The 17,640-nt window shown below is 37.9% G+C and overlaps 1 protein-coding gene across 1 annotated transcript in view; it reads left to right on the top strand.

Annotated features, from left to right (window-relative positions):
- CRACR2A (calcium release activated channel regulator 2A) overlaps positions 1–16,311 on the top strand; it is a 64,666-nt gene extending 48,355 nt beyond the window's left edge. Inside the window, 6 exon segments of the mRNA XM_026867842.1 lie at positions 3,373–3,505; positions 5,811–5,892; positions 7,513–7,627; positions 9,275–9,376; positions 14,794–14,870; positions 15,754–16,311. Of these exon segments, the coding sequence (XP_026723643.1) occupies positions 3,373–3,505; positions 5,811–5,892; positions 7,513–7,627; positions 9,275–9,376; positions 14,794–14,870; positions 15,754–15,844 (600 nt within the window). The 3' untranslated portion in view covers positions 15,845–16,311.
- Positions 16,312–17,640: the final 1,329 nt, after the last annotated feature.

Genomic DNA, 17,640 nt, shown 5'->3' with positions numbered 1-17,640 from the left:
CCCCCCCCCCAAAAAAAAAAAACAACAACCAAACAACCCACCCAAACCAACAGTTGAGAGCAAGCAGAGAGGGGAGAGGAGAAATCATAAAGTTATCTCCTGCCAGGTTGTTGAAAACATTTTGTTTCAGTTTCTAAAGAAACATTGCAAGGGTAAACAAGTTAATTTCCAAAGGTCACTTAGAACTGGGACTTCATATTTTGTTTCCATTAAATGTCAGTGCCTTAGCCTGGCCCTTAGTTTGTGTTGGTTTTTTGCTTGTTTTTAAAAATTTAATTAAAAAAAACCCAACCAACCAACAAAAAAACCCAAACAACAAAATACCCCTTTATGATAAACGCCCTGTCTATGTGGCACTGAAATAAGTGCATGGTCCTCTTGGCCTGCTGGCTAGGCCTGCCCACAACTATTCAACTGATAGCATTCCATTGCTTAGGGCAGTCACTAGGCTGTGTAAGGGTCTGACTGCTGCCATTGTGTCTGAGTAGTGCTTCATCTTCTTTCATACACCAGCTGTAGTCTGATGAATTTCTCATACTACTTTGCATGTCCTAAATGATGGGTATTCAGATCACCATGAGATTTAGACACCAGAAATGATCTCGTTCCCTACAGTGCTCTCACACTGATTCCCTCTCCTCACAGCGTGCCTGGTCTAGGAGGAGTGGTATTCAATTAGTAAGTGTTTTCAGGGCAACTCAGCATGTAGTCTTCAACTGGAGCTGAAGAAAACTTCAGAAAGAGATAACTCCCTGTTTGTTGCATGATGAGTTATGAGGTGTGAGTCTCAGGGCCGTATGTCTTCTGCAGACAGTCCTTTCCCCTCATGTTTTGCTGCTCAAAGGATCTGCAGTATGAAGGAGTGTAGGAACAAAAATACTTGTGCGAATGAGGCAGAATGATTCCATTTAGTTGTTACATAAGTAGCTCACTCAGATATGAATTCTTGTCATTCTGTTTTGCACTAAGATGTATTTTTCAATTCATCACCATTTGTGTTCCTTTAGTCTACATGGCTTCATATCACTGCATTCCATGATCTCTCTACTTACTATACTGAACTCGGGCCCCTAGCTGGCAGCATTAAGAGTTCCTATTCACCATATATTCACAGTCATTTAGCTGCCTTTATGACCTACTGCATCTTAAAGGCGAGTAGAACCAATGTAAATTTTTCTCCTTTTAGAGAATGGAAGTTGACTTCTGAAAGCATCTAAGAATTTGCAGCAGTGCATGACACCAGCAACTGCTCTTTTATCTGGGAGTTAACAGTCAGGTAGAACATTTTTCTGAGTGGCTATGAAGACAAAGCTGCAGTTAGCATAAGCAGAAATGTGACTGGGAAAATATCTGAAGAAACCATAACGGAAACTAAAGCAAGATTTTCTGTCCAAAACCTCTGCCTGAGATGCAATTCCTCTCCCCTCTGTTGATTCAAAAGGGAATATGAACTATGTTTATACCTGCCATCTTCCACATTTGTGTTAAATTGCACAAAAGCTAGGTATGTTACTTGACCTGGCTACTGTTTATACAAAGGCCACTCGAGAGACACATCTAGAGAAGACTTTTTTAGATTGCATTGTAAACTAAAGCATATTTACATCTCACTGTTATTCCATTTTCCCATCAGCACTTTGTTGAAGCGGACTGTGAAGTAGCTCATCCCTTAGTCCACTGTTCAGATGCAGTTGTAGAATCAAATTTGTTTATTAAGGTTATTTTCATAGGTGGACTTGATACATTTCAGTGAAAAATGGCTGCCTGTTATGTTGGGAGTTGAGCTGAAGGCCTCTGGTGTCTTTGAGTCTTACTGCTACTGTGGTGTGTATGACCACCAGGGACAGGTTATTTCAGTTCATGTAGTCCATATATTTAGTTATTGTTCTCAGAAGCACTGTGAAAATGGTGCCGAGATGATGATTGTATGTTAACTTGTCTTATTTCCCAGAGCACACACACTAATAAGCTGGGAATGTTTTTCAGCAGAAATTAAAATGTTTGTGTGATGAATGTGTATTACTAGCAGCCTAATAGTTGCAGTGGAGTTTGGGATTTTAACAGAAAAGAAGTGAACAACGAGATAAGAAATCTCGGTATTGTTGTAATGGGCTGTTAGCCCAGCTCATGAAAGGGACATGTCTTTTGTCCCAAAAATTTACAGCAGTGAATTGTTTTTTGCTCATACTAAGGTAGACAGCAGCTTGAGTTTTTATTTATTTTCTTCCCTATGAGTTGTTTCTGATTCTTTCTGTAAGGCTTCAGTATCTTTATAGGAAGTATTTGCAAGGCCAGACTTCAATGTCTCATTCAAAGGACTTTCAGGTAGTGAGTTCAGTTCTGATATCTTCTTGAAGTCATCAGTCTCAGGGGATTCTGTACCTCAGAAGCCTGGTAGAGGGCCTCTCCCTCTCCCTCTCCCTCTCCCCCTCCCCTCACAAACCCCACCCCAACAAACTTAATGCCAGGAGCATCCATCATCTTGCTCCCTTCTGCAGCATTAAGAAAAAAATTGCTATCTCCCCCCTCCTCCTTCATCTTTGCACAGAATAGGAGAAGAGGCCAGCTAGGGCACACCTGCAAACCAGCTGATGCTACAGTGTTCTTTCCTGAGAAATTCCTGATCTACATACAAAGGTCTTGGCAATAATGACCTACTTGACAGAGGATATAAATATTCTCTCCAGCATCCACTTAGCTTAGCCTGCAGTAAACAGGATGTGGATAGGCAGAACAAGTTGTTCTTCCTTCTGCTTAAAAAACCTAAATGACAGAAGCATAGCTGAATGTTTACAGCCAGATGAACTGGCTCTTAATTCTCTCTCTGTCTCTTTCCCCCATGCTTCTGCCTGTAATGTTAAACAGATACAGAAGTGGAGTAATTCCATCAAAGCTTGGCTCCACAGTACTATCAGAGAGAAGAATCTGGTGGTAGATGACATAAGCCAGAAAATAATGACTTTTCTTCTGTTATCTAGGTGAAGATGTGCTGTTTCCTTTGTGTCATTGGTATAGGATGAAACTACTGAGCAGAGCTCTGTGATCGTGTATGAGTTGATTTTGCAGGAATGAACATAAACCATTTTCTTTTGTCACTTTCATGCATTTTTCAATGCAGTCTCATGTCAAAGTTCACATTCGGTATACTTCCAGATCTCAGCCCAAATCACTGCACTTCCAGTGATCTGAAATGATGCATGGCAAACATCTGAAACATTTAAGAAACAGAATGTTGCTTTATGAGTAGTGGAGAACATGATAGGATAAAATCTCTTCTTTTTCCAATCTCAGTTATCCTTCAAGACAAGGCAAATTGGAGAGGCAACAGGATTTATAGAAGAGTTGGAAACTAATGTTTGCTCTTACTTGAAGGAGGAGAGAATAAACTCAATCCCTGACCGCTTATTCAAGGTTATTTTTGTGGGCAATTCAAGTGTTGGAAAGACTTCATTCTTAAGGCGATTTTGTGAAGATCGTTTTTTCCCAGGCACAGCTGCTACTGTAGGTAAGTTTAAGAAACATTATTACTATAATTATTTTAGTTCCAACAGTACTTAGCAGCTTCTGCTGAGATCAGGCCTCTGTTATAAAGCAGAAGTATACAGATGTTTTAAAAGTAGGACTTTCAGTGAAAGTAGAATTTCCTTGTAGATCTCACTGTTCTGAAACTGATATCCTGTCCTCTGGACTGCACTGTCCCACCTCCGTACCCCATCTCTATCCCTCTAAGTAATCTGATGTTGTTTTAAAGAGCAAGTAGAATATCTGAATTATGTCTGAAGGTTTAGCAGTATACTAAGCACCAAAGAAATATGCTGAACCAGTGATTTCAAAGCCAAACATGTCAAAGCCTACACTGTGCTTACATTGCCTGAAGTAAACGAAGCTTTCAAAAGTCAGACACATAATCAATGCAAAAACTTAAGTTTAGGTTATTGCAATGCAGCTGAGTTACTGCAAATGACCAGATTCATTATACTTAGTCTGTATTTAGACCTTACTTATTCTGCAGCATATATGAAATAAAACTTGTTCGCAATTAAAGGTAATTAATTAATTTGTCTTGCATTTGTGACAATCTAAGAACATTCACAAGAGCAGTTGCTGTAGCTCCCTTGAATTACAGGGTAGATAAAGACACTTGAGTTTAAATTTCTACTGGTATGTTGAGTGTTGAAGTTCACATTAGAGTCAGGGAAGATCTAAGATCTTAGCATAGTATTTAAATTAATTTTGGCACTATAAGGTATTTTACTTGGTCTTAAGGTGCTGCTTTGGGAGACAGCAGGTATCCTGGGTGTCCTGTCAGATTCAAACAGACATTTTTAAATAGCAAATGGCATCTCAGATAGCACTAGGTGCCTGTGAGCAAACAGCTGAATTCTACTCCACCATCCTCTCTGAATCAATCTAGTCAGAGGCGCTTTGGGACCAATTAATCTGACCCTTGATGCCTACTTCAAGGTGAGCTTAGTCATTTCCTAGACTCCTAGTTCTTCACTAACTAGATCGTCGTTAACTGTAATAGGAGCTTAGACACCTCCATGCAGTTGTCTACATTTAAGAGTGGTGCTATATCCTATCCATTGTTGTCTTGTAAATGGCTGATATGCTTCTCTAGACCCTGAGGTCTTGCACAGTGTGTGCAATTTCATGGAGCTTCCAGAGGAAAAGCACAGAAATGCGTCTTGACCTCTTCATCTTTCCGCTGGTCATCCAGTGTTCTTGCAAATGCAATGGCAAGAAAGTATTTGTCATAGCTTTGATTTAATCTTCACATCAGTGAGTTTCATAGGTGTGGGCTATGGCTGACAAGATACAGACAGTTGAAAAGTCAAGTGAACAACCTGGAGAAGAGTGTTCTCATTGAATTTCTGTAGAATAGGTCAAATGTCTTCCCTTGAGATATAAGCAATGGATATATCCTCCATCCAGATTTCTTAATTGCCCATTGAAGGGTACTGCTTCATTAATGCCAGTGATAAAAGTCCCATTAATATGGAAAATGGCCCCAGAGAAGGTGTTGATGACCTACCGAGATCCCTTCCAACCTGAATTATTCTATGATTCTGTGATTCTATGATACAATACAGTGTGATACAAGAAAATGTGGTTGTCATTAGGAGGGGGCAATGGCTATTAATACTGAAGACTCTAATTTTTGTTATAATTATCCAGAAGGTATTTACATCACCACAGGTTAGGAGAATTGGGAGAGGATTCATTTAAAAGTTTAGATAAATTAACTTTTGTCTTGCTTCCATTTAGCCACATAAAAATTAGGGGACCAACCTAACTGTAGTCAGCTTATCTTCTGTATTCTGAAGAGGGGAAGAGTTCTCCACATACTCAGTCCATCTGTCGTCAGCATTTATCTTAGGCTCCACCGTCCCCTTAGTGTCATGCCTTATGGTTTTCCACTAACTGTAGAAGGTGCCTATGTGGGTAGCTCAGACTAAATGCTGAAATTTCAGACACCTGAAGTTACACAGCATGAATTCCAGGCTAAATGGCTGAGACTGCTGTGGACTATCAAATGGACCCTTGACTCATATACCCTGATTTTGAAAGTTATTTATGTTACAGCTTTTACAAAATTCAAATACTCTGTTAACATTCAGTATTTTAGTACTGAAGAACTTTTGGCAAATAAAAGCTCTTGTTCTCTGATAGTAAGAGACTATGGACATAACTTTTAATGTAGTATCAATCTTGTTATTTTTCTGGAATTGTTGCTGCTTGCTGGATCAGGTTTTCAAAGATCAAACTGAGCATACAAAGAGGCAACTTACCTTGTATTTCTGTTATAGGTGTGGATTACAATGTGAAAACCATCACAGTAGATAATACCCAGGTAGCCCTGCAACTCTGGGACACTGCTGGCCAGGAACGGTGAGAAAACTTCAGTTGTGGTTTAACCCTGGTGGTCAGCTAAGCACCAAAAAGCTGCTTCCTCACTCCAGTGGGATGGGGGAGAGAATCAGAGGGTGAAAGTGAGAAAACTCATTGGTTGAAAAAAAAGACATTTTAGTAATAAAAAACCAACAACAAACCCACCACCACCGAAAAAATAATAAAGAGGGAAAGAAACCAAGAAAAGCAAGTCAAGCAAAAAACCCCAGTTGCTTACCACCAAACAGTTGATGCCCAGCCAGTCCCTCAGCCAACTTCTTTACCCCTATCCTGCAATTTTATTGCTGAGCACAACAACATATGGTATGGAACATCCATTTGGTCAGTTGGGGTCAGCTCTCCCAGCTGTGTTCCCCTCCCAACTTCTTATGCACCCCAGCCTACTCACTGGTGGGGGAATCTGAGAAACAGAAGAGGCCTTGATGCTCCTTAAACACTGTTAAGCAGTAAATAAAACAGTGTATTACCAACACTGGTTTATTCACAAATCCAAAACATACCCTGGTACAAGCTACTACGATGAAATTTAACTCTATCCCAGCCAAAACCAGTACGCATTTTAAGGTTTTGCTTCCTTGAATCATCTGAAGATTAGTAAGCATGGACCTAATCCTGCTTCTTGGGAGAGGAGCAAATATAGTATTCCTAACAGAGCCAGTGAATTCACAATTTCAATCCTTCCCTAGCAGCAATAATGTGTTGATTTGGTGCTGAGTGTCCATTGAAAAACTGCCAATCTGTAGAAGAGACTAAAAGCTCTTAAAAGTTTCATACCACACAATTTCTTTAGGAGGAAGGCTGATTTTAAAATATACCTAGAATTATTTCTATAGCAGAAAATGCCTTAAAAGTTTAAAATAAAGGTTTTTTTTTTCACCAAAACAATCCCATTGTAGTTGAAGAACTCCAAGTTTTTGTAAGTTTTCAGTGATTATTTCATTCCCTATCTCCTCGCCCATTTGTATAGTTTTCTGTTACTAAAAGAAAGGATAGTAATGATAATCTACGTTTTCTAGAGGAATCTTGGCAAAAAATCCCCAAACAGAAATCTAGCTAGCTTTAGGCAGAAAACTTTGTCGGGGGAATTTTCTACTCCAAGCTTAAAATGAAAGAGGATGGGAGAAAGTGAGATTTGCCCCTGATTATCCAGACTAACCCAGAATCAATTAAAGGCAGCAGAGGGAACTTTTCCAAACACTATGTTTCAAAAAAATTTTTTTTGCAAAGAATTTATTTGCTGTTGCAGTAATTTGTGGTAGTAGTGTCCTCTGTGAACCTTCTGCTTAATGTGAAAAGGGATCTGATGATTCAGGAAGAATGGAATTGCTTACTACAATTCGTAATAACCCTCACCTTTCAAACAGGATCTGCAGTGAAGATCAGTATTGTAGCTTCTCTGTTGTCTAGTTTATGGAATTTTGGAATACATATGTAAACCAAATTAACAGGGCTTTAACCCATATAAGACTAGATGATTAGAAGAAACTGTATGGCAACATCTTGCTTTGGGGGCTGGAGGAGGATTACTATAAAATTTTATTTATATTGTCAGATTGCTGTTTCTGTTGAAGAGAGCTATAAACAGGTTCTTACTTGTAGGTACCGAAGTATTACCAAGCAGTTTTTCAGAAAAGCTGATGGTGTCATTGTGATGTATGATATAACAGCAAAAGACACATTCACAGCTGTCAAGCAGTGGCTGATAAGCATTGAGGTAACATGACATAACTTTAAATCCAAGCTCTGGTGTCATTCTTCTCTACCTTCTTTTGAATAGGGAACGTTAGCAGGGCAAAGCACAGAGAGCAGCATGTTTCTTGTGTGGTCACGATTACATTTTTGTTAGTGATTTTGGTCTATACAGTTACCAGTAAAGCTGTTTATGAAAATAATCACAGTTCCAGGGTTTTAAGGACTTAAAATGAGAGGTGGGGAAAGCCCATCATGGGGTCCTCTGGTTTCCCATAAAAGTTATCTAGCTGGATCACCAATAGCACTGGTAGGTTCTTTGGATCAGTGATGATGGTCTGATGATCACTGATCATCACTAGCATTGTGACAACCAACTGTGTAGCTTATGGGAAGCTGACTGTGCTGTGAACATAAGTTATAAACTCAAAGTTATAGTATCTACTTTAGTGCTGTAAAACTGTCTTATAGTAGACAGTTCAGTTTCCTGGGGATCATCCTTTCAACCACATGAAAACAAAATCATAGCCCATGCCACCGAATAGCTTCAGTTAATTAAAAATTCTTTTTTTTTTCTCTTGGTATACCACTGTAGCTCTTAGACAACATATAGTAAGTTCAAGCAGATGAATTTTCACGTGGCCAAAATAAAAAATAAGAATAAAACCGAGGCTGCTGCAATAAAGAACTGAATCGCTAGGGAAACCAAAGCGTGACATCCTTTTTTCTCACAATTGTAGAATATTTGTACTGAAAAAGTAGGGAGCAAATTGGTATTTAAAGATCATTTAGTCTGCTTTTATTTGGCATGGTGTTCTAGTATAATACACTGTTTCCCTAATGGCCAATAGGTGGCTTTGCAAGTTGAAATTAGTACTCATTCATTCAAGTGGTTCCAAACATGCATAGTTATTCCTCATCTGATTAGCTCTACTGAAGTAATAGGAGCTGCATTTTGTAAGAGCAGGCCCTTATTAAATATATGATCTTAACAAATCAGTGATTGTTATAATTCAGTATATTAAAACTAGAGGACAATTCCACTTTTTGATCCCAAAAATCTTTTTCCAAGCTGTAATAGTTCATTTATCTTTACTGACTAATTTTGTTTGCTACAAACTATTGCTAAGTTGAAGACATATGGCCAAGTCCATTTATTGCTACAGCATTCAGCCCACTTTATGAATGTACTCACTGTGATAATTACAACAATTTTCAGAATGAATTTTGATTCGTGCCTATTCTATGGATTTTTTGGGATATATTCTGAGTATCTCTCCACTAATTTATGTAATTTATCTGGCATAATTGTACCCAGATGTTGTAATTATTTTCCTGTCCGTGTAATTACAAAAGCAGTGGCTATAAACAGCAATGTCAGAGCCGGTATAGCATGGTAGTTTTCTCTCTCCTGTTTTAGTATAGAGTCTGATGAGCTTCTGTACTGTTATTAAAAAATGCCAAGTTAGTGCTGTCTCTAACATTCTGTCTTTTTCATGCCTTTTATCCAGCTTTAATTCCCGACATGTTTGTAGGTAGAGTGACACATACCTGGCTCATATGTGATGTCTTAAATGTCTTGTTGCAGCGTGGCATTTGTTAGTTTTTATCCTCTTGATCTGCAATTTTTTAAATACAGTGCATCAGTTGATAATTATTCTTTGTTCTGCAGGAGACAACTGGGGAGAATGTACCTGTGCTTTTGTTGGGTAATAAAACTGATAATGAAAAGGAACGTGAGGTCCCTATGGGAATGGGAGAGCATCTTGCTAAGGTACTCCTTACAAAACTTGAAGGTGAATGTTTTAAAATGGAGTCTCAATGTGTATAAATTCATAGAAACACAGTTTAATTATTCAAGTATTTTTAAGGATTAGAAACCCCATCACACTTATCAATTCAGCTTTTAATGATGTAAATGCTGATAATTACTGTAGTTATAAAACTGTATCCATGAAAAAAACAAAAAGTGGTGCAAAAAATATTTAAGAATTCACTCTCATTGTCTCTCCTCTTTCTCCCTCTCTTTTCCTCCCTTCTCTTTTTCTCTTCTTTTTCTCTCTTTTCTCTGTGGATGGATTCTTAACAGAGATAGTTTGTGGACCTTTTCTCCCTCCTACCTCTTGTAAAACCACAGAAGACCATCTGTTACTCCTATGTTAGGAGTAGAAAACATGTTTACTTCTAGTAGCTTTCCATCAAGGAGATAAAATAAGTAGAGTTAACAGTGCATCTACCAAAGCACTGGCGATCAGGGGCCATAATTTAAGCATTAAGGGACTGCAAATAGCAGATACTTGTTTATATTCCTGTGTGCCATGCTCATCAATTTTTCTTTTGAATTTCTCTATACAATGCATATAGTTTGAACACCAATGCCTCCAGAGTATTCACTTATATAGAAATAAGTCATCTCAATATTCCTCAGAAATTAACTGAGTTGGTAGGAATTTACCTAAATTAAACATTGATTGCTGAATTTTACATATGTACTTGTTTCTTCTTTGAAAATAGATTTACTGCTCTGCTTGCTGGTAACCAAAAGGATATTTTCAAAATTTCAAATGCATATGATTAGTTCTTGGTTTATAGGAAAGATTGCTGCTAGGCACCTGCCTATAACTGAAAGAAGTAGGGCCAGATCTCTTTTTATCTTTGATTATTCATACAGCCTTTTGCAAGAATACCTCTGTGTTCAGGTTTATGTCCGTTACTTTGTTTTTATAGGGGAGCAATATCAGCCTTGATCTTCATCCTTAAAAGGTTCTCCCTTCAGGAAATCTGCTTTTTCTTGTATGCATGGAAACACAGATCGTTTTAAGACCCTGGAGGCTGGGTGGGACTCCAGGGTGAAACACTGAATTCTTCTGTGCAAAAACAAATGATACATAAATGCTAAATGGACAGTGTAGGTGTCTTGCATGTCATTTAGCTCTCTTTAAAAACTGTACTATAGTAAAACAAAGATGAATCATTCTAATATATAGAACTCACAGCCCACCAGACCATTAATTCTAACATGTGATGCAAGAAAATAAAATGTTTTGCATAAGTAAAACAAAGAAGGTTGTCAAATTAAAGATAGTTATAATCAAATGAATGGATCTGAATGACTCATTTGAATGTTTGAATAATTCTTGCTAAATAGCCATGTAATTCCTATGAAACCACATACCACTGTCTCTATTAGTGAATGCAATTGAGTTACTTACTTTGTGAATAATCCCATGAATTATTCACAAATGATCCAAAACACATGGAACTAGATGCTGAGATGATAAAAATACCTATAGCCTTATTTGGTTAAAACAACTCTGAACCTGTTCTCATGCAAAGAAACAGATTAACCTATTGACCATGAAGTCCAGCAGTTTTTATGGACTGTTTCAAGGTCTCCTAGGATGGGATCATTTTTACCTACTTTTTTCTGTAGTCTGAGAGGAATGTGTGCTTTCAGAGGGCATTGAAGCCCAGCTGTATTAACTCTTGCTTTGCTTCAGTCCCACATTTTAGAAGTCAGTGTAGTACAAATTCGTTCAGAAAACCAAGGGCTCCTGTTATAATGCATGGGTCACATAACTTCTCTGCAAGGCAGACAGCACAGTTCGTTATTAAAAGGAAGAATGGCAGCCTGAAGGGAGTCCTTTCAGTTCCTTGTCATTTGAGAAGACTAGTAGTTGCACTGTGTGTGATACCTCGGGAAAGGGGGAGCAGATTGAGGACAGGGACTCTGGAAGGCATCATAGGGAACAACAAGGTTGTAATGAATCTGATCTGTAGTTGGATGAATTAAAGAGAAAACATGACGGTAAGGAGACTTTTACAGTCTTGACTTTGAAGGGAGAAGCAGCAAACACAAACCAAAACGTTTACATGCAGTACAAGAATGACCTGAGGGAAAACATCTAAAACTCTCTTGATAGAGCTAAAAAGAAAAAAGAAAAAAGAAAAAAAGGAAAGGAAAGGAAAGGAAAGGAAAGGAAAGGAAAGGAAAGGAAAGGAAAGGAAAGGAAAGGAAGGGAAAGGAGAAAGGAAAAAGGGAAAGGAGAAAGGAAAAAGGGAAAGGAGAAAGGAAAAAGGGAAAGGAGAAAGGAAAAAGGGAAAGGAGAAAGGAAAAAGGGAAAGGAGAAAGGAAAAAGGGAAAGGAGAAAGGAAAAAGGGAAAGGAGAAAGGAAAAAGGGAAAGGAGAAAGGAAAAAGGGAAAGGAGAAAGGAAAAAGGGAAAGGAGAAAGGAAAAAGGGAAAGGAGAAAGGAAAAAGGGAAAGGAGAAAGGAAAAAGGGAAAGGAGAAAGGAAAAAGGGAAAGGAGAAAGGAAAAAGGGAAAGGAGAAAGGAAAAAGGGAAAGGAGAAAGGAAAAAGGGAAAGGAGAAAGGAAAAAGGGAAAGGAGAAAGGAAAAAGGGAAAGGAGAAAGGAAAAAGGGAAAGGAGAAAGGAAAAAGGGAAAGGAGAAAGGAAAAAGGGAAAGGAGAAAGGAAAAAGGGAAAGGAGAAAGGAAAAAGGGAAAGGAGAAAGGAAAAAGGGAAAGGAGAAAGGAAAAAGGGAAAGGAGAAAGGAAAAAGGGAAAGGAGAAAGGAAAAAGGGAAAGGAGAAAGGAAAAAGGGAAAGGAGAAAGGAAAAAGGGAAAGGAGAAAGGAAAAAGGGAAAAGGAGAAAGGAAAAAGGGAAAAAAGAGAAAAAAGAGAGAAAAAAAGAGAAAAAAAAAGAGAAAAAGAAAAAGAAAAGGCATGTCTGACTTTAGCAGAGGATCCAGAAGTAAAACCCCTAGCTTAACTTGATCCACTGATCAAGAATTCATATGAGCATGACAATACAGAGTGTACTCGGATCATATTGTAAGCATCCAGGATCAGCCAATGTTCTCTTTTGAGTGGATTAATGTAACCACTGCCAATTATTTAAATAAAATGGCTTATGATGTAGATGCTGCTGAGGCTTTCAGGCAGCATTTTATTTTGGCCCTGCACAGACTTCCTGAATGATCTTAAATTAGTCAATAAATTCTTGTCTATCTCTGTTCCTCAACTGTAAAATCAAATAATAATGCTTTTGTCTGCCTTGGCTTTGCAGACTATGTATGCTTCATGGGATGAGGACTGTTACTGTGTGTTTATCAACCTGTCAGTGCCATTGTTATACAAATACTGCTAATGAGTGAGCTATTCTTCTCAGAGTGATACTACTTTACAGGACAGAAATTGCCCAGCTCCCTCCGGTAATCATGCATTTTCCTCCCTGTTCTGTAGATGTCTGCTGATTTTTATGTAAGTTTTTAAAATTAATTGCCAGTGGTCTTTCAGGTTGGATAGGTAATTCCTGGATGGAGATGAATGGCATTTTCTGACTCGTTAATTAAATATGTCCTGCCTTGTTCTACTTTGTTCTCATTGTGTATGCTGTCAATTAAAGTTTCCTACCCGATTCAAAAGAATGACAACATTTCCAGGCTGACTCTGTCTCCAGAGAAGGACCTGTTTGCCAGACTGACAGAAATAAGCAATTAATATCAGTTGAGTTTAAGTTGTTATCTTTCACTAATAAGACTCTGCCCTACCCGTGGAATTTGTTGAAAAATCCATTCCACGCCAGCATAAATGATGTCATCACTGAGAGTTCAGTTCTCTAGTGAAATCCTGTTGTTTGTGGGGAAGATGTAGTTGTATCACTCTCTGCTTGACTGATGTAAAGTAGCTAGATACTGACCACAGTAGGTTTTCTATTAGAGTTCTGATCAGCTAAGCAGAATAAAGGCGTGTAAATTTTATTTCAAACTTCGGTTTGTGTAGCTAGCAAGAAATCTGAGCCAGTCAAATTTTATCTTAAAACTTTTCTAAGGAAAGAAAGAGAATCATGGGGTTAGATCCTTGTAAATATAATACATAACACTGTTTAAACAATAAAATATCCATCTAACACTAACATTCCCTGATTTCTTCCCTTCTCTGCTCTTCTGTGCTATCTGGCCACCCAGAAATTACTACAAGTGGTTCAATCCTGATGTTCATTAGAACAAACCAGGTAACCGCTGACAACATATTCAAAACCGACATTTGATAACACTGGAGCAATGTATTAATATGAACTACTATATTTATGAAACTTCTTTTTCCCACTTCTTGTGTTCAAAAATTCATGAAGATGATAGAAATTTCAAAAAGCTGTGCAATTTTGGAACCATGGTGTATTAAAAAAGCCCACACAAACACAAACTGAAATACCTGGTCACTTTAATGGGAACTTTTGAAAACTGAATTGTAAGTGTCATATGAAGGGTGATTAAGTAAGTGCAAATGCAGTAACCACAGTTAATAGCAAATAAATGGAAATATGTGGACATGTGATTGATATAGAAAGTTGAAATTAGGATGGGTAAAAGGGCATGTAGTAATACTGTAGAGGCAGTGTAGGTGAGAATCAATGTAATTACTTGTAAAAGTAGACAGATGTCTATTCTGGAGAGGATAATCTGTCATTCCCTCTTAAACTTCTGTTGCCATCACAGCTGCCATGTCAGGTTTTTGTCAAGATGATCTCTTGCACTTGCATTTATTGTGATAAGGCTTCAGCTGAAGTGCCCAGAATGTCTCTAGGGCTTGATAATTCATCTATTGTTCTTAATTGCAAAGCTCCCAGGGACTACAAAACCAAAGGTGCAGGTTGACTGCAAAAGAAGGTGCAGAAAATTTATCAAGTACAAAAAATGAAACAGAATTAATTTGTTGTTATATTTTGCTGAGATTTTTAGCTGGTTATTTTCTGGAAAACATGGGTCACAAACTGTTGAATACAGAGACACTCCTGCTGAAGCTTTGCAAAAGTCACTGGAATTATTTTCACCTGCTTTGTCAAGCACTCAGTGATATACTAATTACCTCATAATCACAAGGAAAGTTCACAAGACTTCTATACCTTACAAGGCATGTTTGCATTTGAGCCTTTGAGAGATCGAGCTCTTACAGTAAAAGCCACTGTACAGAACAAATATCTGCTAAGAAATGGATATAGCTGTTTTTCCAGAGGCATGCTTAGACTTCTTTTGTTACTTTTTACTGTTAGCTTTAGAATTAAGTCCTAAGTTTTCCTAAGATGACCTATTTGTTTATTTGCATATTTCAATATATCTGTGATGCTTTTTAAAAATGGGAGTGAGATATTGTGCAAAATTAATTGATATGGTCTTTCTGTTTGATTCTAGGATTACAATTTAATTTTCTATGAATGCAGTGCATATTCTGGGTACAATACCAAACAGTCTGTGCTTCATTTAGCTAGGTAAGAAGAAATCACAACCTATGAGTTCTATATGTGCCTGACTTCCTTATCACTGATGACAGAGTGAATTCTTTTTTGTTTGTTAAATTAGTTTGATGGGAACTTACAGTTATTAAATACTTGTTCCTTTTATACTGGTCTGTAGCCTGACCCTGTTGTTCTGTTAGGCAGATAGTTGTTCAGTTCTGTATAAACTAACAAAGCTCTGTATAGACCCAGAAACACCTGAACTGTTGCTAGAAAAGCTGAAGGCCTGAGACATTGTGATAGTTCTTGCAGGAAATTCTTGGAGGTTTGGTTTGGAGAAATACGCTTGCAAATGGCTGCAGCTGCATCTTTGCAGCAGAATATTGTATGTGCAGCTTTCTTCCCTCATTACAGCTCAAATTCTGTGTCTGCCTGGGGGCTGGGAAAGAGGGAGAGGTGGATTTTTGAAGTTATGTAAAGAATAGGGATAAAAATACAGGTAAACTTGTTCCTCTTGTGTGAAAACATTGGTAATGAGTTGGCAGATCTTTATTATTGTGGCTGAAGTTAGTGAAATGTTGTGAAAGTGGCAGGTAATTGATAAATGTCTAGGTAGCCAGATGTGGTTTTGTTTTGCTCCAGCCTCAAAAATAACAAATTGAAAGTCACTATTTTGAGTCTTTGTAATATACAATAAGTGCTGACAGTCAGCACCAATTACATTTTTCTAACTAAATGAACAAAAGCAGTTCTTTGATGGAGCAACCATAATTGTTTGTTTCTTAGTTTACAAAGCTCTGTCATTTTCTGTTAATCTCTGCACAAGTTCATAGGCTTGGGGAAATGTTTTCTGGTTTGATCTCTTATGATTATTACTCTTTCTTTTTTAATCAAAAGTATTGTTTTTTTCCCCCAGGATTTTAAAGGAACATGAAGATAAAGTGAAAGCGAAAACAATTGAACTTCAACCTGATACGAATAAAAAGTCTTGCTGTATCAGGGCATAAAATGCTGGGACATGTTTAGACAAATCGTACATATATATGACACTACGAGGCACCATCAGATTTGCTTTATCTTCCAAATATTTCTTCTGCTGTGTTCCAAGTATAGGTGTCAGTGAAACTTAAATTCCTTTTATGCTCTAATCTTCGCTTTTATAAATACTGTCTTTAGTTAATTGACAATGTATTTTGGGCAGTAACAATCTTTTATTCTGTTTGACACCTAACACCACTGAATCCTGCTTTGTGTTCAAGCTTATAGAAGCTGCTCCATTAATAATGAGAGATAATTTTATAGGAAGAAAACTACTTGGAATGTGAAGTAAAATCTTACTGGTGTGGATGACCTATCTTCTGAATACTTCTGTTTATTTAAGTTCTCTTTAGATCTGCTTTTGTGCTGACCTTTGTTACAGTTTCTTAAAAATTGAAATAGGAAACTGATTGGCTGTTTAGAAGCAGCACACCAACAATTGCAAAGTATAAGGTGATATCTAAAGCTTAGTGTGAAATATACATGAACAAAGGATTGAAGAACTATGAAGATTTTCCTAAGTATCATCAACTCGTTTATACTACACATTGTTGCATAAAGGTCCTTGATAAGAAACCCTCCCACTTAGACATGATGAACTACGTATTTTTAGACAGGTCACTGAGATACCATACAGGCTTGCCTGAGCTGTTGCCAAATAAGATGGCATGTTTCCATGGTGAGATGGTGCTATGCAAATATCTAGCTTAGTTTCCAGAAACAGTAAAGTCATGGCAGTGCAGTACTTTATTCTGGCTAGTTAGCCAGAGCCTATCAGAGCAAATCAGCCTGTGCTTTTCATATTTGACAAGGCTGTATTGCTTTGTGTTGCAGAGCTTGCTCTGGACCTCTATTTGGCTATGGTGTCCTATAGAAGTTCCCAAAGCAATCTGTGTCCAGCTTGAACATTCACATCAATTCACTGTCATTAATACTGGTCAAAAACACATACGTACCTAGGAAGCTCATTTCACTAGTGTAGTTGGTTGCAGTACAAAGTATATTATGGCCAGCTGAACAGCTCTGTGTCTCCAGAAGTTTGACACAGAAGGTGTCATGCCAAATGTTGGAGGTGAAATTTTCAGAAGTAGTAGATCTTCTTTTGAGAAAGATTTTGAGAAACTTTCCAGCATTTAAGAAGTGAAAAATCTCACCGAAATCCAGTAAGATAATGCTTTCTTTAGCTACATTAAGACAAAATTCCTCCTCATCTACCTAAATACGTGACTGATTTTTCAAAAGCATCTGCCACACAGCATTTCACTTTGGTTTAACCAGCGCCTGACAGCACTGAGATACAGTGTTTGAGAAATCAAACTCATAACTCTAGCCCCACAAAACTCCAAATTCAGATCCTTAATTTTTTGTTCACTGAAGTTCATTTTGATTTTGGAAGAAAGTGACACATGAGGTGTATCTTCTTTTATGTGACTTCTACAGGATCATTTTTATTTGGACATCTTTTAGTGTGCACTGAGACCCGGCTAGCAGGATATACACAACTTGAGGGTAGGAAATGCATCTGAATCCTAGGACGAAGGTAATTTCCTTTTCTTCATCTACTAGAGCCAAACCTGGTGAAGTCTAAGACCCAGGAGGTGTCTCCCATCTCAGACTGATAGCTGTGGCTGCTGCTGTTCCTTTTTGCAAGTCCAGCCAAAACCCAAGCTGAGTACATATTGCAAGATGCAGATACACACACAACACTGACATCATCGGCCACGCAGACAACACAGAGAGCAGCATCTTCACTGCTTGTCACCCA

This window comes from Athene cunicularia, assembly GCF_003259725.1.
Source record: "Athene cunicularia isolate RWA chromosome 1 unlocalized genomic scaffold, athCun1 chr1_part2, whole genome shotgun sequence".
Classification (NCBI taxonomy): domain Eukaryota; kingdom Metazoa; phylum Chordata; class Aves; order Strigiformes; family Strigidae; genus Athene; species Athene cunicularia.
Note: the sequence above shows the minus strand (reverse complement) of the source record. Positions and strands in the feature narration are given on the sequence as shown.